This window comes from Sycon ciliatum, chromosome 1 (genome assembly GCF_964019385.1).
Source record: "Sycon ciliatum chromosome 1, ocSycCili1.1, whole genome shotgun sequence".
NCBI classification, from domain to species: domain Eukaryota; kingdom Metazoa; phylum Porifera; class Calcarea; order Leucosolenida; family Sycettidae; genus Sycon; species Sycon ciliatum.
The window spans coordinates 68,238,009-68,260,475 of NC_088643.1; the positions used below are offsets into that span (position 1 = coordinate 68,238,009).

Genomic DNA, 22,467 nt, shown 5'->3' on the forward strand with positions numbered 1-22,467 from the left:
AAAAATGACAAGTGCATGCAACTGAGTGCTGTCCGCACACATCCAGCAGGTCAAGGACCTCATTTGCTTGTACAACTCCTTGATACTAGCTTCTGCAAGCGCTAGCCAGCCACATGCAACCGGATACGACGAAGCATTTTGTACACATTTTAACCAGTTTGTACACAAAATCATGCACCGGTATGCGGATCGCGAGGTCCGGTTATGTTGTATGCATAACATATGCTGCACATCAGTAACCAGCGATTTTCTTCCGGATGGCGAGGGATACGGATAAACGAGGACCGGATAAACGAGGTCTGACTGTACACTCGGATGTCTCTTATCCGGGCACCTTGGGACCGGGTACTGCCCGTATCTCAGATTTGCCTGTATCTCAGGATAACTCATCTACCATGTATCATGTCATTTTTTGAAGAAGTTCATTTGGCACGTATTGCACATGTTCAGGCTACAGAAAGAATCCGTTGATAAGAATGTGTGGATTTCACAGGTTGGCAGTGACAAATAAGCACTTGCGCATACGAAAAAAGCTCAAACCCCCAAAATTCAAAACATTTTTGCCATAGGAACTCAAGCTGAAGGTGCCCGGTAGAGAGACGTGCCCGTATCTGAGGCGTCCGGATAAGAGGCGTTTGAGTGTAGTCGATGTCACAATACGCAAACTACAAGCACACCGCCTTGTGTTTGAATGTTGACACACACACACGCAGCGGAAAAGACCCCTTCCTGCCTTGCAATCCTCAACCGCATAGTACAACACTACCGGACTTACTCTTCGTCGGATTTGAGATTGGTGAGCAGAGTGTGCAGCATTACTCCACAACTAAGCTTGAGAGTAGGAATCCTGACAACAAAAATTGACAGCAAACATTGCCGCGTATCAGTCAATGGCTATCCTCCTCAGGCAGGCACCGAATGTGCAAGCCAGATGGTAACGGTCAACACACGCATGCACACACACACACACTATTATTATTATTATTATTGACAGCTGCCAGAAATGGCCACGCCGCTCCCCAAAGGGAGGTACTGTCAGAGAGGTTAGGGGAGAGGTAGGCAGTGCTTCAAATGGCGCTCCAGGTCCTGTCGCCTCCGAAACTGGCGTTGACTACAGACTCGGCAATGATGTTCAAAGTGCTGGCGATCAGTCACTGTAGGGCGCTTCGGGCGGGGTCCACAGCGATGGCGCTTGAGGCCAGCAGTAGACTTGAAAGTACGCTGGCAGGCAGTACACACCGGGACCTCGGCAACAGGAGGAGCATCAAAAGGCGGTCGGTCGTCACAGTTGTCACTCCCTAGGCACTTATGCACTGCAAGCCCACCCCTGCTCCGGAGCCATCTACTGCAGGCAGGACACTGCACCGACCCAGGCTGCTGTGATACGGGGAGCTGTCGGACTGCTGTGCACTTGTGCCGGGCCATGTCGGCGCGCCGACGAAACAGGCGGCCGCAAACGTGGCACACAATCGTCTTCGGGGGAGGCTCCTTCACCCCCGCTGCTGCCGACACACACACACACACACACACACACACACACACAGAGTCATAAATCAGCCAAGGGTAGGATCACGGCTCTGTGTGGAAAAGGACCCGTGGCCGAAGTTCAGCGTAGATTTCACTGCTGTTCAACTGGCTCCTTAGTACTTACTAGACACCATATCCACTGTCACTTATTCATAGTGGAACGGTGGATATACTAACATGTAGACATTGTCACTTATTCATAGTGGAACGGTGGATATACTAACATGTAGGCATTGTCACTTGTTCACATAACAGTGTTACACTAGATACTGACAAGTAGATACGCTAACAACGTAGACATTACCATGATGAATCTCTGTAGTGTTGGTCAAAACCAGGTCATTGAGCAACAGTCAAATAGGCAAAAGGGATTTTTCCACATAATATGGTCACATTCAGGTAGAAAAGGGCAAGAACAAAACGAAACCCAGCCAATATTATCACCTTTCGTACAGTCAGCTGAACTGCATGCACCAGTGGTGGCAGGACATTGGTGTGTGAGCGTGTGAACGGCTCTGCACTTTGTGTGCATCGGTCACTTCTGCAGTAACAGTGCCTACTTTTGTGTTTGCAAAGTATACTTTTAGCATACATGTACATGTACAGACATCCTTCGAGCAAAACTTATCACGGTAGGTGTATGGGTCATCGCTAGCCTTAACCTGAATGGGTGCATAATGTTATTCAGCATCAAGCTTACTTGTTCTTTCCCAGATAGCTGTCGTCAAAACAGAGAACTGCACCAACCTCGATATCATCAAGCAGTTCTGGTACGATCCCCAGCGGCAGTGGAAGATCATGTGCCTGTGAAACAGAATGAACGGCCCAAACCGGCAGCAGCGTTACTTGCCGTGGAAAGGTCGCTTATCAAAGAATACTTACTGTGGCAGGAGCATGCACCGTTTGTATAGAGGGGTTTCCCCTCGACTAGTACTGCAATACGGTGAACATAAAGGAACTGAGTCAGGGGTGGATGCAAATTTGCGAGCTCCTGAACTTTACTCCTTTTTTCGGTTTCCCGGGGCACTAGGCCCTTGGAACACCAGTAAATAGTGATATAATGGCCGAGAAACTCGACCCCAATACGGACATCGCCGTGCTTACTGACGACAAGCTCAAGGAGCTCATCCAGCGACTGACTGGAGTCCCCCAGAAAGGCGAACAGGCCAATGCTGATTGCCCTACTGAGAGGATCCAAGGACTCGGCTCCCGTAAGTCATGCTAACCCTGATGTAGCTAACCTTTGCGCCGCACTCTCCGAACTTACCGGGGTAGTAAGGAAACTGAAATCAGAGCTAAAGACGATGAAAGATGTGAATGTACAGCTGAGAGATTCTGACAGGGAAATTCAGGCGTTGAAGGACGACGTGCAAAAGCTCCGCCGTGAACTACATGCTGAACAAGATGACCAATCCCGTTTGACCCACGTCCACGCTGACCCTGGGGATACAACTCATCTCAGAACTACTACAAGTAGTACCCTCCCAATGCACTTTAGTACGAGTACCGACGCTACCCCAGTCACTCACATCACCACATGCACCGGTACAAACACAAGGTCCAGCTGCACAGCACATTGTAGAAAATTCGTACGCAGACTCTGCAAGGCAGCCACCAAGGCCACATGCACCTGGCGGTCCTGGCCACGACAAACGTATGCAAAAGCCAAATCACCGCAGGGAGGAGACATCGCGGTACACAGCACCGAAAACACCCAAGAGTGCACCTGGACTCGTAGGACGACCACGCGTGATGGTGTGCTACATCGGAAATGTTGACCCGGACTGCGATGCGGATTCAATAGCTGAGCACTGCAAGGCACAAGGCGTATCTGTAGTACAAAGCGTCGTGTACACCTCCGTCCACTTTAGAACAGCCTCTGCCCATATTACAGTCTTGGTCACGGACGCCAAGAAGGTCGCGGAAGAATCGTTCTGGCCTGACAAAGTTGACCGTACTGTAAGAGAGTGGCGATTTGGTACAGAGGCCTGGGCTCCCAAACCCGTTAAAGCATAATGGCTCAAACCACCGACCCACTCCCCTTGAACCCGCATGCTCCAGCCTTTACACCATCGTCTCCTCAACCTTTGGCCCCCGTAAGCCGTTCATATACCCACATAAAGGTTGGCCACATAAATATTCGCAGCCTTAGACATAAAACACACATTATTGCTAAGTTAATAGACTAACATGCCCTGGATATTCTGGCAGTTACTGAAACGTGGCTTGACTCCAGCATCTCGGACAAGGAGGTCTCTGTGCCGGGAGCAATTCTTTTCCGTCGTGATCGGCCATGCGCTGAGGGCTGCTCGTGCTTGTCCTACTGCAGCCCCTGCAGGAAAGGAGGGGGAATTTGCATGTACGTGAACGACCAAGTTAATGTGACTCCTGTCTCTGTCTTGACCCACTCGCATGCCAGTCTAGAATTGATGTGGCTCAGAACCGGCACAGTCAATGATGGTGCTTTGTTCGGTTGCATATATCGGCCCCCATCCGAGCCAGTGAAGTACTGGACTCGACTTGCCACAGCCACAGAACAACTGAACAGCAAAAATGTTGTATTATTAGGCGACGTCAATGTAGACCTCCTGCATCAGGCATCCAGCATTTTCCAACATCTCAAGAACACACTGTTACTCCCGTGCGGGATAGCCAATAAAGTCCAGGACGCAACCAGAATCACTGCCACGACACGCACGTCGATTGACTGCATACTGACGAACATCGACCTTGTCACGTCAGCATCCGTTATAGACTGTGAGTTCTCAGACCATCACCTGGTCATCAGTACTGTCCCATCGTCCACAGCGGGCACACGGAACTCCGACACCGCTGGTCAGCAATCAAGCAGACAACGCAGAGACTACCGAAGCTTCGACGCAGACCGCTTCTGCGGTATGTTGTTGTCTTCCAATCTTCATCATTTTGCAACCACTGACACCGACCTGATGTTAGACGAATGGGCCGAGAAATTTAATGCTGCACTTCACATTGCAGCGCCTTATGGGCCCAGGAAGCGACCGAAGCGGAATCGGAAGACTTGCCCTTTGATGACCAAGGCTCTTCTTGACTTGATCAGAGAACGCAAATCAGCTTTCAAGAAGTTAAAAGCAGCCAACTTTCGTGACATGGTCCTAATGGGCGCAGTTCAAGAGATTACGTTGTCAGTCCAACAACTTGTACCGTCATCTTCAGAATCGTCACTTTGCGGATCGGTGCAGGCCGTATGAACGGGAACCTCGACAGTTCTGGAAAAGATTGAACACGATCACCAAGCGTACGCCACAGAGGCAAACAGTTACTATCCCAGCTGAGAGACTAAACGATTACTTCCACGCTATTGTCACCGATAATCATGCTACCTATGATCTGCCAATGGGTCCGGCTAACTCTACGGACCTCAGGACGTTCGAGGCAGTAACTGTCTCAGAAGTGAAAAGGCTAATCAGTGCCCTCCATAGTCGCAAAGCTCCTGGCCCGGACGGAATTCTGTCTTTTTTGTTAAAGGTATCGAAAGACGTAGTCGCCCTTTCACTTACCATTTTATACAACACTTCCCTCTCTTCTGGACACTTTCCATCCCGGTTCAAAATTGCCCACATCACCCCGATATTGAAGTCAAAACAAGGCCCCCGTAATTGCCCTTCCAATCACCGCCCGGTGTCTCTAACGTCTATTCTCGCCAAACTCCTTGAGCAGCGCGTGTTCTCTCGTCTCCAGGTGTTTTTCCAAGAACGTTGCCCGTTCCATGAAGATCAATTTGGTTTCCGGAAGCACCGGTCGACCGCGCAACCACTCTGGGCCCTGTGCTCTTCAATATATATGTGCGGAAGCTGCCGCTCGCAGCTGATGCTCTTTCCTGCAAGCTGCCGATGCTCGCGGATGACATGACATTGTATGCCAGTAGACGGTCGCCAAATGAAGCTGTCGACGCCGTCAAAAAGGTACTTTCAGTGCTTGCTCTAGATCTTGCGGACCTAGGGTTGTCAGTCAACTCTGCCAAGACTGTCGCCATGGTCATTTCTAAACTCCCTCTGCACCTGTCTGTTCCTGTGATACTTAACAATCAGGTATTGACCCACGTTACCAGCACCCGAATCCTGGGGGTCATCATTGGTGACCGCCTAACGTGGTCGCCTCACATTGACTTTGTAATTCGCAAGACATGTGCTAAGGTTGGCGCTCTTCGTCAGTCCTTTCGGCAACTGAGCAGGAAGGCCAGGAGGCAATTTATTGATCAGTCATTCTACCTGATCCTTTGTACTGTTGTTCGTGTTTTGTAACAAAGCTGTCCGCTAAGGACCGCCAAAGGCTCTCTACTGTTTTCCGCCGTGCTGTGCGAGCTGCCTGTGGTGCTAAGTCACAGGACGACATCACGCCAATATTGACCATAGAAATCATGTCATCATCTCACTGCCTACCCTAACGGAATTATTTCCACCGATCACAACAGGCCCTAGAACTACTTCTTGAAGTAGAAGCCACTCTAATGCCTCCATTGCCATATCAAAGCTCCGGACAACTGATGGAGTAAATTCTTTTCTAATCGTGCCGCAATTTTCTTTAACACACTGCCTGCCGAGTGGCGCAGACACCACTGTACCTCTACATTTGCAAACCAACTCAGGGATCTTTTTAAAGACCCACTGGCGTTTAAGAAGTATTTTGACCTTCTTTTTGGAATCCGTTGAGTTTCTCGATGATCTTGATCGTTCTTGTACTGAGCTTGAAGTCGATTTGGTGTTTGATTACTGCTTGATGTCTGGATTCCAATTCTTTTCTATTTTTTTCTTTTCCTTTCCACTTATCCCGTTATCGGCCCTCTTTAAAAGAGTTGTGTATATCACTGTTGAGGCATCTGATGGTAAATAAAATAAATACTACTAAAAAAAACCATACATACGGACTGGCACATGTAAGCTAACCAGGCAGCGCAGCAGGGAGTGCAGCAGCTAGACTGAGACTCTCACCTTCCTTGTTGCCAGGACATCATACAGGTAGACGAAATGCATTTTCTCGGCTGGAATGCCCAGTGCCTCCATGACTCTCTGCCTCTCGTTCGCCACCGACTGGCCGCGGATACTGACCTCGACGTGGCTAGCCAGCTGCCTGTATGATTGGCAAATGCGAGAGTTTCCCACGATGACCTCCTTCTCCCAGGGTATGGTAGACAGCACCACACGCTCTGTCAAGCAAGTCGAAGAAAATGTAACACGATACATTCTATATACAACATTGCAGAGAAAACCATCACAAGGCATATGAGTGAGCCAGCAAGGAAAGGATGCGCAAGGAGGCAATGTAAGGGAGAGGGTACCTAACAATTCTAGCACAAAGGATATTACACTTCAGGCTTGAAGTTCTGAGTCATGCCAATAGCAGATCATTAGTACAGAAGCATTCGAGTAGAGTTACCGGCTGGCTTGTGGGCACCAAACATTCCTGTCAGCACGCCCTGCGCTGTCTGCTTCGTGCGATTGATGCTTGTCGTGCGCACACTATCAACACACAAAGGGAACAGCACATCCTATTAACTTCCTTAAAACTCCATGTTGCAATGGTGACCCTATTAAAGTGCATACATGTACATGCACAACACGATCCAATTTACCTGACAGCCAACATGGGTATAGAGGAAATAAGAAGTTTGAATGGAAATCTATGTACTTGAAGTACAACAGTAAGCATGGTGCAGAGCCAAAATGTAACGACATCGCTTTCAGTGGCACGAATAGGAAACACCCTGGATTGTGGGAAAGGGGAGCAAAGCCTGAACGGCTACTACATGTACACTAGAAACAAACTAGAGCAAACAGTTAGATCTGCACATACTAGACCTCCTTTGGTGAATAGACCTCAGAAACGAGACCGTGCTGAATCATGTAGCGCTCTCGTAACGTGTGGCCAAGCTCCACCGCTTGACGAAATCCTAGCTCGGTAAGCTCACCTGACGGATGACCGGGAACTTTACTCTGCAGAAATCGAGAGAACATGTACGGGGGAAATTGTCCAGTTGGAGGAACTGCAGTCAACTTCGCTAATAACGACTGCGGATGTAACGACAATTCGCGAATAACGACATAATTTTCATGCCCAGAGCAAAGTCCCATCCAACTGTGAAACATATAATGAGACTTCGGGTATAACGACATTTCACGAATAAGGACACTTTTCTGATGCCGCGCCGAGTGTGGTTATAAGTGTGGTTATAAGTGTGGTTATAAGTGTGGTTATAAGTGTGGTTATAAGTGTGGTTATAAGTGTGGTTATAAGTGTGGTTATAAGTGTGGTTATAAGTGTGGTTATAAGTGTGGTTATAAGTGTGGTTATAAGCCAAGTTGACTGTAATACCTGCAGTACTTCTCTCTATCGTACACCCCCTCCCCCCCCCCCCCCCCCCAGACACCTGTATTCTCTCTATCGTACACCCCCCCCCCCCCCCAGACACCTGTATTCTCTCTATCGTACCCCCCCCCCCCCAGACACCTGTATTCTCTCTATCGTACCCCCCCCCCCCCCAGACACCTGTATTCTCTCTATCGTACACCCCCCCCCCCCCCCCCAGACACCTGTATTCTCTCTATCGTACACCCCCCCCCCCCCAGACACCTGTATTCTCTCTATCGTACACCCCCCCCCCCCCCCAGACACCTGTATTCTCTCTATCGTACACACCCCCCCCCCCCCCCCAGACACCTGTATTCTCTCTATCGTACACACACACACACCCCCCCCCCCCCCCAGACACCTGTATTCTCTCTATCGTACACCCCCCCCCCCCCCAGACACCTGTATTCTCTCTATCGTACACACACCCCCCCCCCCCCCCCCCCCCAGACACCTGTATTCTCTCTATCGTACACACACCCCAGACACCTGTATTCTCTCTATCGTACACACACCCCCACACCCCCCCCCCCCCAGACACCTGTATTCTCTCTATCGTACACCCCCCCCCCCCCAGACACCTGTATTCTCTCTATCGTACACACACCCCCCCCCCCCCCCCAGACACCTGTATTCTCTCTATCGTACACCCCCCCCCCCCCCAGACACCTGTATTCTCTCTATCGTACACCCCCCCCCCCCCCCCCAGACACCTGTATTCTCTCTATCGTACACACACCCCAGACACCTGTATTCTCTCTATCGTACACCCCCCCCCCCCCAGACACCTGTATGTTCAGCTTCGTTTTACCAAGGAGGCTGTCATTAGCAAGAAGTACAGTGGAACCAAACCACTTTTGCTCGGTCCCGCTTTCCTCCACAAGCACTCACCCGGGATGGTCGTTTTCACAAATCAGACCACTCCGGAAACCAGACTACTTTGCCCGGGCTGAAAGGCGGTCAGAATTCCGAGGTACCACTGTAAATGTCTGTCTGTTTGTTTCTTTAATTTGAATTCGTTTAGAGCACAGGCAATTCTGCCTTCTCGCCAGAGGAAAAACCCTCCGGTTCCTACTAAGAACAAATAAAATATGAGCCCGAGCGCGCTAAAACATGACCACAGCTTTTTTTGAAAAAGTCGAGATAATCGCGATTTGAATTCCGCGGCAAAAAATACGAAGTGCAGTGCAACGCGAGTCGCTGTTGTTGTTCTCCTCGGTCGACTGGACTGTTCCGGATGCAATTCTTTGTTGCAAGTAAGTTTTGTTTGAGTTTGTATTCCATGTTGCGCTGAGTCGCCTAAAACTGATCGTAATCGATGTATCGACAGAAGAGCCTAGTAGTAGTAATGTACTGCGGAGCGGAAGAAGACGACATTATCGCAGTCCATAATAATAATAATAATAAAACAGGTCGCGTAATGAAGCAGCATAACGATAGATGTGCAAAGTCATGATGCCTGGTCCGCTTCTGTCCTGGGTTCACTACCCCGTGCGTTGCAGCCGCGAGCAAAACCAGCTCAGGCTGAGAGTTCCCTCCATGATTGCTTGTCCAAAGCGCGCATTCTGAGCCCACTCAGATCTCTCAACTGGAAGGTTCGGCACGCGGAAACAAAGCACGGGTAGCCTGACAGGCTGTGACAGAAAGGTTGGGAGATAGTAAAGATTTAGAGCAATAGAGTGGGAGAGAGAAAGTAATAGTTTGCTGAGCAGTCAGCCCAACACCAGAAAAGCGCAGTCCATGCGCAGGATAAAATATTTTGAGGATTCGGGTCGGAAACAGAAGGAAGACGATGATGGCTACAGCGACGAGTCATTTGAGGGCGACACTTTCATCGAGCGTAAAAATAATTGATGCTGGTAGTCCCACGATCTGCAGTGACGAGGAATTCTACTCTGATGACAACCTGGCAAGCGATTGGCATCGACACTGACTTGGGAGGTGAGTCGGCCGATGATTTGGCCAGAATGGACATCGCTGCACATATCCGGGACAATGCCAGTATTGGTTGCAAGTGCAAAAACAATCAATGGACTCTGCTGCTCCCTCAACTTGCTCAAGTCGATAATTTGAGTACCCTTATGCGGAACATCGCTAGCATGAGCAGTATGCAGCGAAAGCAGTACTCTCTGGCGAGCAGAGAAAACCGTGTGCAGATGGGCTTTGGTGTGGGGAATATGAGTGCGACGTCTAGTATGCCGAGGAAAACTGTGTGCAGCAGTGTATACTGTATATCTAAAAGTACAGGTGGAGTGTGATGGAGAGGACATGGAGTGCCAACTTCTTCGGCCATCTACAGATGTTGACCGTGTTTTCGCTGGCGGTTCTCCAGTGGTGCTCCAAACAGGAGGTATTTCGGACACCCAGCTCAGCTGACTATAGACAATTTGGTATTTTGGATGTGGCTGAGTACCTGTCAGCTCATGCTATAAGACCCTGGACAGAGGAACTGACCCGGAAAGGATGAACCAAGGGGCATATCAATTGCGTGCAAAAATGACAATCCCATTGCTGTACATAGAATTTCACCATTTCAACAGTGCTGCATATAATACCATTGTAGCCACACTTAGAGATGTCCAATCAATCCAAAACTTTCAGACAGTGAACATTAGGTGTGTTAGATCATTTTTGAACAAAAAACTGAAAATCGAATTTTCGGTCTGTGGTCATATTTTAGCGTGCTCTGGCTCATATTATGAGAGAAGGAAATGTTAAAAAGAGTCATAACATGAGAATTGATTCGGATGGAGAGCCAAGGATAAATTTATAGAAAAGAAATAGGACCACGGAACTATCATGCTGTCTCCTTCAGCGACCACCATGCTGTGACAACCCCTTTCAACATAGTTCCAATTCGAATTCCTCCTGCAGCTCCTGCACAGACACGGAACATCAGACGTATCAATATGGACCTGTTTCGGCAAGATATCCAGTGTGCTAACCTGTGCTCCATGGAGGAAACCTGTACCGAAAAGTGGACCCAGTGGCATGAGCATCTCATGTCACTCACAGATCAACATGCACCACTCCGGCCTCGGAAGCACCGTGCCCACAATGTCGCAACATGGTATAACCCGGAGCTCGCAGCGCTTGTACGCAGGCGCAACAAACTGCATCGCAAGTGGCTGAGAACAAGACTTGATGTGGACTACCGCAGCTTCCAGCAGACCAGACGGGAGGCTACCCGGACTAGCCGAGCACTGAAAGAACAGCATTACAATGAGGCATTTGTGAACGCTACAGGGAACCCAAGGCAGACTTTGCGGGTATTGAATCAGCTGAGCGGACGACAGCCAGTCTACACTCTTCCCAAATGCTCCCTGGATGACATTGGTAATGTGTTTGCAGGCATTGTCAATGATCCTCAACGTCCCCCAGCCTTGACTCTACCTCAAGGCCCCATGTCTCCGAACAGCCTTTCAATCGTTAAGCCTGTTACCATTGCCCGTGTGCGGAAGTTCCTATCGTCAATAGCCACGGTAAAAGTTACTGGCAATGATGGCTTGCCAGCAACGGCCCTTAAATCCTGTGCTGACCTTGCACCCTCGCTGATGCTCATCTACAACAAATCATTGTCCAAAGGCCAGCTGCCACCGAGCATGAAATCGCCAATATCACTCCCGTCTACAAAGGTGGTGACCCCAGTCAACCCACCAACTATAGAACTGTCTCATTGCTCCCTATAGTCTCCAAGCTGCTCGAGCGTATCGTCCATGAGCAACTCAGTCAATATCTGGCTGAACATAATCTCTACCCTTCCTGTCAATTTTGGTTTCAGACGGCAGCACTCTAGAGAGGATGCTCTCACAATGGTTACAGACAAATTCCTAAGAGCCCGAGACGATGGGCTGTCAACTGGCGCTCCATTCCTGGACATGTCAAAGGCCTTTGATAAGGTCCAGCATCAGACACTTGTGGAAGACCTATTCCAGCTTGGAATCTCCGGCACAGCCCTGAACTGGTTTTAAAAGCGACTACCTCTCAAATCGTCAACAACAAGTAGTCATCAGCGGCTAGCAGCTCATCCTTCACATGTTCAAGTGGGGTTCCACAAGGGTGTGTACTGGACCACTATTGTTTGTCATTATATGTCAAGGATGTGGCCAGTGAAGTGGATCAGTTTGCCGTCCAGGTAACCCGATTCGCGGACGATATCATGCTACACGATAGCAGGGAAGACAGGGTCGTGCTGTCACACAACCTGTCCTCAGCCATCACCCATCTCAGCAACTGGCTTGGTGAGCGCAACCTAATCTTGAATAGTCGAAAGACACAAATATTGTTTATTCCCGCCAATCGTTATGACGACAAGACATTGAATGTGCACTGTGCAGCTACACTCCTCCAGCAAGTGACACACCAAGTACCTGGACTTGCACATCGATGAGGACCTGAAATTGAACACCATATAGCCAAGACAGTGTCCTCAAAGATTGCCATTCTCGCTACTATTATCGCGCTCCTATTGTGGCGCTTCTATTGTCCCGCTTCTATTGTCCCGCTTCTAGAAGCAATTATAAGTGCTTGATTCTCTTCATTCTAATCATCCTTCAACCACTCCAGCTAAGCCTTCGAGGCTCATGGTAATATAATCTTGGATCCATTGTAACTATGAGTTCTCTGTTTGAACTTGTTTGATCTCTGAATCGAGCGAAGTCAAGATTATAACAAGTATATAGATGAGAGATGAATGTAAATGCTGAACTAGCATCCGAGTCACAGTCTACTGGCGTAACGAATCTACTGGCTGCACCATGATAGACAACCTCCAGACAACTTGTTTCCACCTTGTTACTTTAGTTAGGTCTCATCAGCATAGCTCAGAGTGGCTGGCCAAACCGATTGCAATGAAGTCTAGAGAACAGCAAAGCATTTTTAAACCGGATCAAAGCATCAAAGTCAGCCAAGTGCTCTAACTGAGAAATGCAGCGAGCTTTGTACAAGAATGCATCTAGTTTTTTTAATGATAAGCACAGTTGCACAGGCTACATTGCCCTGAGCTAAATGACGAGCAACCATTCTTCAACATCAAGGATAGCTGCTCATCACTCCGGCCGGCCAGGACAGGGCAATGCATTTGTGGGAAACTGAGAATATCATCAAATACACACCGTAGGGTGTATAACTCGTCACCACTGTATGGTAACCATATTCTCCCAGGTATAAGCTGCATCTTCATTTCTGAATAACCAGCCAAAAAACCCTGCCGTGGCCTATGGCCCAACTACAGTACTGTCGGGCGCCGAAGAACTGGGGGGGGGGGGGGGGGTCAGGGGTCAGGGGTCAGGGTTCTAGCCTAGCCCGTTCTTATTTTTAGCGAACACAGCAGTTTCATTCTTACTCGATGGTACAGTCTTGCACATACATTTTATGCAGAGTCAGTATATGTCTGAGTATAAATTATAGTGTACATTACGGTTTCCGTTCTTATCTGAAAAATCCAGCCTAGACCGTTCTTAAAAATTGGTGAAATTCTAGCCTGGCCGTTCTTGGGTATACCCACTGAAAATGCCTTTTGTTAGTACCGTAAAGTACCGCCAGAGCGCCCCGTCTCGCGAGAGCGCCCCACCTTGATTTTACTGCCAGAGGAAGGAAAATCATATGGCAGAGTGCAACGAAGTTTGTACGATGTAAGAATCGTCGTGTACTAAGGTCACACTTGGCATGTTTTTGTGTGGAGCTTGTGTCCTCTTGAAGGTACGGATTGACTGCAAAACGTGCAGTATGTGTACACGGTTCATGTCGTATGACCTACAGACAGCAGACCACCTCCACAATACGACCACGAAAGGATGAGATGGTGGGGCGCTCTGGCGGTACTTTACGGTACATGTAAAGAAAGACAAATACAAATTCAGATTCGAATGTGCTTTTCACCTGCAAGAGAGTGCAAGGGGGAGGGGGTGCAACTTTTTAAACCAGTCACTAAGCCTGTGAGTGTGGGCAATCGGCCGATCCGAAAAATATGGCAGCGCAGCAAGTGAGTATTGTTGATACTGCAGGAAACTCACCGATATTCTCCACGTTGACTTCCCCCAGCGGAGCGGTACCGGCTCAGCTCCATCCACAGAGACATCGCGGATGTACACGGGAATGCGGGCGTCCCGATCTTCCTCAGCCGGCACTGTATTCGCCCAGTCGATGGTCGCCTCACCTGGCTGCATCAGCTCTGGCAGCCATGGGCGGATGGGAGTTCTGGCGCCGTGCCTGAATACGACATGTGCAGAGAGCAGCTTTAGTCCCCGTCCAATACCGCCGCCGGTGCTGCTGCCACCACTGCTACCCAAGTGCAGCTCCGATCCTTCTTGGGAGCCACGCCACCACCATAGCGCACTCCCTGCCGCCACGCCACCGGCGACTACAGTTCCAGTAATGCGGGAATTCAGAAACATGTTCAGGTTGCTAGCTGATTGAACTACTACATGTACTATTGCTACAACTAAGGTTACACTGTAACGTTGCTCGCTCTACTATACTGCTGGTCCTACCAACACTGCGGCTCAACAAATTCCTGGTAGAATCCACAATGGACTGTGTCTCGATCAGGCTGTGCCAGGTTGTGGATGCGGACCAGTGACGCACTTAGCTGGTTGCTAGATCAGTGACTCACTTCAAGACCGTCGGATTAATTAACACTGCTGTGCTGCTGCTCGAGCTTGTCCAAGCCGTTCCAATTCCAAGTAATTAGTAAGTGTTAGTTACTAGTCTGGATTGATGATTGTCTCGCAGAGCTAGAGGGGAGCCGAGACTCAAAACTGATATGAGTACAGTGTACCAGCTTGCTAGCTACCGACCGGGCGTGAGCAGACGGCTCGATCTATTCATGGGGTGTTTTATCCGAAACTGGAAACGTTTCAGTACGAACTGACTCACATGAAATTGTCAAACAGTCACTCCTGTCACGTTACGGTCCTCAGACAGCACAATGTTATGCAATTTCGTCAGAGGACATTCATTTGCTACCAATAAAAACAGCAATGCCAGCACTATTGTGGACAAATGAGCTGACATGGTGCACCATCGATCAGCAAGCATTATTTTTATCTCCATCAGTCACAGTCAAAACTGACAAAACTACTTGTCGACATCGTGTACTGTGCATGTGATCAAAACTCAAACGGATCAGAAATCTCCACGTGCAACACGTGGAAAGGTGTGGTCTCAAATCTGGGATTCTCCCTTTTTCAGTTGGACGGCACCGGTAGATCCACATGCCCGTTGCTAATGCATGCTCGCGCTGCGCTCGTGCGGTTGTAAATTTCGTCCATGGGCATGGATCATAGCCTAGGATCTACTGTACAAATATAAAAAATCCTGCTAGCATTATTAAAGCCATAATTTAAAGGAGAACTATTGTAGACAAGTCACTTGAAGTGCTTCGAGAACATCAAGACTAAGTTTCATGTACGGTGATTTTCGGGATAATCGACAGGGATTTCGAGATCGCGGGAGTTTATCCAAAAATGCGGGATAATACCGAAAAAATCGGGATATTTGGCAGGTATGCGAGCAGATTGTGGTGCTCTGGAAGACCTCATTTGTGCCCAAGAGACACGAAATAGGCAGGTGAATCAAGCTGCTCACACTCTGGAACACAGAGTTACAACTGTAACTACTGAGCAATGCTACTCCTACTACATGTACAGTGCAAGAGTAAAACACACACACACACACACACACACACACACACACACACACACACACACACACACACTACTACTACTACTATGTACAACTGCCACAAAATGGCCACGTCGCTCCCAGAAGCGGGAGACAACAGCGAGAAAAAAGAAACAAGGAGAATAACACACACACACACACACACACACACACACACACACACACGTACGCACGCACACACACCCTGAACAAAGTAGCACAACACATTATATCGGATCCATGGGAATATCCGCACAGCGCAGGTGAAACCAGAACAGAATGATGATGTTCGTAAGCATAACTGAGAAGCAAACGTTCTACATTGGGTACGGTCTCTTGAGGAGTGTATTCCAGGCTTTTATACACTAGGCCTATAGGGTTAAATTGTGTTTGACGAAAACGAGTTTAAAACTAGTACTTATTCGTTTAAAAAACTAGATGAAGATCTCTAGAACAGCGCTGACCTAAGTCCTTTGCAGGCAGGCAGCACATCTAGAACAGAACCTGCTAGGACTGGCAAGAAGAACGATGAGCACGAAGCACGTCCTATTGCAGAAGTAGCCATGTGATGGCGCAGAGATTGGAAACGGCAATACTGAATTGGAAAGTGTACAGTACTGGCATTCAGTAAACAATATTATATTGGTGAAGTAGACCATGGTAGACATCATTGTCATCCAGAAAGAGGAAATCTGTGCAGCTTGTTCCCCGTCTTGCAAACCACGCCGTCAACCGTAAGTGGAGGTGGAGCACATGAGGTCCGTGACTGCAACAAAGAGTGCTGCATGGCACAATGCACACACACACACACACACACACACACACACACACACACACACACACACACACACACACACACACATCAAAGCATCTGTGTGAGCATACTGCAGGCACAGGAGTCTAGGAGCATGATTTCTCCAACAGCACAGCACAGCACAGCACAGCACAGCACAGCAGCTTTCAACAAGGCAGAGCAGGAACGTTGAAGAAGACTCTGCATTCAGAGCGCAGACCGTGTTTGCTCTGATGGTGGTACACAACTAAGCCATGTACCCAGTACACCTACAAGTACATCATTCTACTTCTTGTACCATCAGCCACCAGTCAGAAACCAGCATACACATCTCCCAGTTCTTACCAAGTCGTGCTCTTCCTTGAGAGTCAAAGGTGAGAGCTCTCCTAGTGTCCACCCTATGCTGACATGGAAACTGGCCTCCTAGAACATACACAAGAAACACACAGGATACAGACTAGTACAGAGTATAATATAATGCGTCAATTTAAAAATCCCATACGGGCATACAGCAACACCCGGTGCCGGCCAATTAGTGATGAAACTGTGTCCATGCAAAAGAAGTGCTTCTCCGCCCGTATTAACTAAGAGACATCCGATCATCACATCACTGATCAGGGCAAACACAGAAGTTAGAACAATAAGTTTTCTGAGTTTCATGCTAATGGCTAAGCGATCCTTGGACAACATCGAGACTTCTGTATTAGAAAGCTCTACCGCTCACACAAGAAGCGCTGCTGAAGAAAAATAACGCCGGTCCCGTCTACATGCAAGCAGCGAGCGGACAGGTTCACAAACCAGCTAGGTGTAGAATCAAGACTGTTGTACCATCCTGCCTCTGTCAGGGTTCATATGAGAGCATCTACGTCAAGCAGACCACGCAAGACAAGATCAGGCGTACCTTGTAAAACTTGGGCAATCCAAATTCCACGAACACCTCATCGACGATGCCAAGAAGCAGCTTGAGCTGAGCAAACACACAACAGCAAGCAATGGGTCCGCCACAAAGTATGAGCCGAAGCATAATGTGCCTTCCAAAGAAAAGAGAAGAATCAATGCCATGTGCCCACTATGCGTACTTGTAGGTGTCGAAGCCTGGTGTGCATTCCACAGAAGGACATTCGTACTGCATGTGCATACAACATGATGGCATTACTTCATAGTTGGCACCATTCAAGTGAAGCTAGTACTACATAATAGTAGTCAACCATTCACCAGAGATTATGTGTGCAGAGCTTTTCATCTCACTGCCATGCCAACATTGCCATTGAAGTTCCTCTGTTTGTTAGATTAGAACACAGGGGTCACCCATGACTAGATTTTCATAAGACCAGATGGACAGCACTGAGCATCGTTATCAAGTTTATGACAGTTGGGACATGAATAAACCAGAGCAAGGTGCAGCGAGGCCATAGTCATTGAAACACTTGGTTGTGTGCTCAAATGCAAAGCTGAGGAGGTCATCACTGCGATTCTTGTCATGATAATCATAATATACATATCAGTGGCACACTTCTACACACCTTTTCCTGACCGTGTACCACACTCAGACTGAGGAACGACCTTGAGGCAAAAAAAGATGAATATGACAGAGCAAAGAGTGAGATTGTGTGCGTGCACGTCATGACGTGGAAGTGTTCAGTATGTACAATCATGACTTTCAAATAAGACATGGATCACAAAGTCATTAGCTTTGTCACTGCTACAGCTAACAATGAGCTACAGAGAAACCAAGTACATTGCATCACATAACTGCAAAGGGATGATCACATCCACCACATCCCTGAACAGAGGACATACACTCGTACTCATGCCTCGGTTATCCGGACCCCGAAGTTACAGGCACTTCGGTCTGCCGGGTACCCTTTGGGCGAGTTTCAGTGGAAATATTACTACATGTACTCTCTTGTCACTTTTTGTGGAAACAGTGACGTCACATGCTATATTTATGGCCTTTCCCCATGAAATTGTATGTGATTTGATGTTACGGGCAGTGCCCGGTCCCGGACCGCCCGCATAAACCAGGTATGAGTGTACTGCATTTACACCCACGTGAACCGACAGCCGAACTCAAACAAAGGAAGCTCACCGTGTCTTCTCATCATTGCAGTATACCCGTGGCTTCGCCACTTGGCAGTGAAACCTGCACACAGAACAATGCACCAGATAGCCCGCCATGATCAGCATGACAACCCACACGGACATTTCCAGGTTGATACAGCTCCATGAAACATCCACTGCAGATTCCTAAGCACATCGGGTAGTTGATGGTGCCCCAGGAATATTTTGTACAGTTAGCCGATACCCTGCCGTCCGTTGAGAAAAAAACTGAACATCTTGCTTTTGACCACCATAACTGTGTCATGGGTCAAGCGTCGAACTTTTCGGCATTGTCCAAGATTGTTCATTATTTATAATCCAGTGTGGACTTGGTGTCAGGTTGTCGAATGTCTCAGTACACTATCAGTTTTGTGCCTAGTTGTTGCACTTTCCGACTGTATACTATAGTATCTAGTTACAGTAGTAGACAGTTACTCTGAACTCGTATCCATATGTTCCTTTCCTTTCTACATAAATTATTATTATTATTATTACATGTATTATTTGGTTACCGTTATGCTTTCGTTTCGCGCGATTCTTTGAATTTTAATTTATCCATCTTTTTGCAGTGTCGTGTGTTTCCCGCTGTTTGGTTCTTTGGTAAAACTATTGAACTAAAGCAGTCTACCGGGAGTACTCAACAAGGCGTACCTTTGGAATATGTTTAGTCGTTGCCCCAACTCTGCTGTCAGCGGTTTGATCAGATGATGTGGTATGGGGACGACTCTTGACAGACTCAGGTGAAGTCCATCGTTAATGTTGCTTGTGAACGGCTTCGAGCCTCTCTTTTCGCCAACATAGCCGAATAGCTTGGGGGCTACTGGTTCTAACCATGACGCGAACTCATCTATAAGCACAAACCACCACCATCAAACACACACAAAGAATGTAACCAGGAGAGAAATAAGGAGGAGGCTGGGGAAGAGAGAGAGAGAGAGAGAGAGAGAGAGAGAGAGAGAGAGAGAGAGAGAGAGAGAGAGAGAGAGAGAAAGAGAGAGAGAGAGAGAGAGAGAGAGAGACAGACAGACAGACAGACAGAGAGACAGAAACAGAGACAGAGAGACAAAGTGGGATTGATAATTTGAAAACGAGGGGGTATCACTGAGAATAACTCTAATCTATCATCTCGACAACATGACATATTTGTGACGGTGATTTTCACTCTGTTCTCTGAGAAACAGCGATTGCAACAGCATGCTAGGCAACCTCACCATTTATCACAGAGAATCATGTATGTGCATATACATGTAGCCTCTCGCAGACCCACCCGCATCACATTCTCAACATGTATCCAGTGCAAGTGACTAATGGCATAGGTCACGTGATAGGTGGAAGCCTGACGGTGAAAAAGTTCTACTCTGAAAATAGTAGCATACAAATAAATTCATTCGGCAGTTTCTGAGCACAAGCTGAGGGTAAAAATGACCATGATTCTACAGTTGTGGCAAGTGAATTCCGGACCTATACACAGTTATTACACACTCAGAGTGCATACGGCCATGAGGCCTCGCACCCATATACATAATATGAGATAATCAAAACCGGTCAGCGGCACTGCAAGTGGACAGGTATATCTCAGTCCGGATTTCAATTGCCACCAAATCGGCACCAATGCGCCATGGTGTATACCAACCCAACACGGAGTGAAAAATAACAAAAACTAACAAACTAATCAGCACCGTGGAAGGAGCTGAGATGCCTACCTGTACACGGAATGTACACAAATGTTGCCCAGTTGCCTTTTGTGTGTGGAAAAGAGCGCTGACGACCGCCATGCTTCTGCGGATTGTCACTGTGAGCTGGCAGAAGGGGAAGCAAAATAATACATTATTGAAGTCAGTGCACCATTTCATAATACCACATTTTTCCATGTTACATTGTATTTTACCGGTGGTTTACCTTGACCGGTATTTCTGCTACGTTCAACTTCCTAGTTCCCTCAGCTCTCTTCACTTGCTTTCCTTTTCTCCCATCCGCCCATCCAGGGTACTCCCCCGATAAATATCCATTCAATACTGTTGGAGAATCCGTCAAAGAGAATACCGGTATGAATGAATGAATATAGGGCATAGTGAAGAACAGTCCGGTCTTCTCAAACTGAATACAGTGAATTGGTATTCATTCACTCATTCATTCGCAGACCCCGTGGGCACTACATTGTACATGTAAAAACACTTTGAAAAAGCCTCCCAGAGTCCCTACACATAAGTCCAGTCATCTTGCACACCATGCACTTCCAATAGTCAGAATCCTACCTGTCTGATTAAAACATTCCAAGAGGCCAGATGGGAGAGGAAGTGGTGCTTCTCCTGTAGATGTGCTTGCCCTGCAAAGAGGCAAAGGCGGAGATTGTTGGCGATGCTTTATGTTGTCAGCAAAACCAGCAGCAAAAACCCAAACAAAGCAATCCATATACATGACATGTAGATGGATTGCTTTGTACATGTATCAGGATCAGTCCAAAATCAGTGCCGGTGGTTGTCTATCAAATATGTCTTGGGGGCAGGAAATTCAGCTCACTTCTGCTGCCCATATCTCATAACAAGTCCTTTCCGAAGATCCGGTTTGGTGACAGATTGGATACAGCTCATAAGTGTATGAAATACCCGGTAGTGGAACTCTCACGATAGAGAGGTTCCGCGCCACGTAAAGTTGAGCATTTTCACTTAAGTGGGCGGGGAAAACCAGTGAATTAATTCGCGCGTTTGCAGTCCACTTACGGAAAGTTGTCTACGTAGAGTACGGACATGGGGCTCTACTAACGGATGTGCTCCGTAAGTGGGTTGTTGTATAAATTCACGACTCTCTCTCTCTCTATGTGTGTGTGTGGGTTGCATACTTTCACGTCCGGAGTTGCCAAGGGTAGCTACGTGATTCGAAAACTCCGTATGGCGGAACACAGACCCACATGCAGTGTATGTAAAGACTTTCCGTAGATCGACTACGGATTTTACTAACGTAATTGAGTAGTGCGGAACCTCGAATATTCAAAGCAGATACTTTGAGAAGAAAGCAATTCTTATGTGTATGTTTCAAGTAGGAGTGAGACGAGTACATCGGGTTGGCGAGCTGAGTATTCGCTGGATACTAAGTAACATGAAGCTTGCTTGGGAGTTGGGTACATGGACATGTCCTCCCATATGCCATGTTATGGTTTCGCGAGTGAACTCCAGTACGTCTTTGCAGCATTTAGTGACCTGTGTCTGTGGGATGAGGGCTATCAACTTTTTCCACACTCTACACTGGTGGGTATATATGAGCTGAAATATATTCGAATCGTAGAGTGAAGACTGAAGAGTGAGTACGAGCTTTGATGTAAGACACACTTAGTGTAGTCTTTCTGCTACCTTTCCTTTTCGACTACTAGCACATGCACGAAGTATCTCACTCGGTAGTAGCAAGGCACACCCACAGGTTTAACGATGCACTGTTTTCACCCCTAGTTTCAACTGTTTGCAATACGTTCAATTCAAATTGGTAAACTAGGAGTCTAGGACCGCAATTTGTCCACGTGCCCGGATTGTATTCACTCACCTGCAGACTTTCTTAGCAGGAGGTCGAGCTGGCTCGCCCCCTTCGGACTCAGAGCACGAGCTGCTGTCAGAAGAATAACTCACCAATGACATTGAGTGAGAAACAAGTAAGAAATTGGAAATGACTTTCCTCCAAATTTTCTAACAGATGACGTCCTGTTGGGCACAGTCAGCTCGTCCTGGATACGAGAATGCCTGGCCTGTGGGAAAAGCACATTGCCATTGATTCTCTTTACCCCGCCCGGCCCTGAAAATCTCAACAACGACTAAAGGACGAAATGGCAGATAACTGATAAAATTAAAATTTAATGACATCTGTTCCCATTTTTTTGAACATTCAAATTTTCATGCATATGCCGCTACATCAAAATAATAATAATTCATTGGTACCATCAGGGAGTCGTAAAATGTATTTTACGACTCCCTGGTACCATCAAGAGTACATAACCCCCCCGGGGTTATGTA

General features: G+C 47.7%; 2 protein-coding genes across 2 annotated transcripts in view; both read right to left on the reverse strand.

Moving 5' to 3' along the window:
* The window catches only part of LOC135805080 (lysophosphatidic acid phosphatase type 6-like), a 23,260-nt gene extending 8,942 nt beyond the window's left edge, over nucleotides 1-14,318 (reverse strand). The window contains exons 1-6 of the mRNA XM_065319072.1: nucleotides 13,929-14,318; nucleotides 7,360-7,499; nucleotides 6,943-7,025; nucleotides 6,498-6,712; nucleotides 2,228-2,331; nucleotides 776-847 (exon numbers count right to left, since the gene is read on the reverse strand). Of these exons, the coding sequence (XP_065175144.1) occupies nucleotides 776-847; nucleotides 2,228-2,331; nucleotides 6,498-6,712; nucleotides 6,943-7,025; nucleotides 7,360-7,499; nucleotides 13,929-14,309 (995 nt within the window). The 5' untranslated portion in view covers nucleotides 14,310-14,318. The remainder of the gene's footprint in view (nucleotides 1-775; nucleotides 848-2,227; nucleotides 2,332-6,497; nucleotides 6,713-6,942; nucleotides 7,026-7,359; nucleotides 7,500-13,928) is intronic.
* Nucleotides 14,319-15,791: 1,473 nt separating this feature from the next.
* Nucleotides 15,792-22,286, reverse strand: LOC135805077 (U6 snRNA phosphodiesterase 1-like). Its single transcript, XM_065319069.1, has 9 exons — nucleotides 22,004-22,286; nucleotides 20,725-20,795; nucleotides 20,173-20,268; nucleotides 19,121-19,316; nucleotides 18,459-18,512; nucleotides 17,893-17,932; nucleotides 17,271-17,336; nucleotides 16,715-16,792; nucleotides 15,792-16,357 (listed from the first exon to the last, which is right to left on the reverse strand). Exons 1-9 carry the CDS (start codon nucleotides 22,093-22,095, stop codon nucleotides 16,250-16,252), a joined length of 801 nt encoding a protein of 266 aa, XP_065175141.1. The 5' UTR covers nucleotides 22,096-22,286; the 3' UTR covers nucleotides 15,792-16,249.
* Nucleotides 22,287-22,467: the final 181 nt, after the last annotated feature.

Coding starts and splice junctions, on each gene's coding strand:
- LOC135805077 (XM_065319069.1), bottom strand. CDS start 22,095: ATGTCATTGGTGAGTTATTCTTCTGACAGCAGCTCGTGCTCTGAGTCC. Junction 20,269..20,724: donor GGAATGTTTTAATCAGACAG/GTAGGATTCTGA, acceptor CCCTTCTGCCAG/CTCACAGTGACAATCCGCAG. Junction 16,793..17,270: donor GATTGCCCAAGTTTTACAAG/GTACGCCTGATC, acceptor TGTATGTTCTAG/GAGGCCAGTTTCCATGTCAG.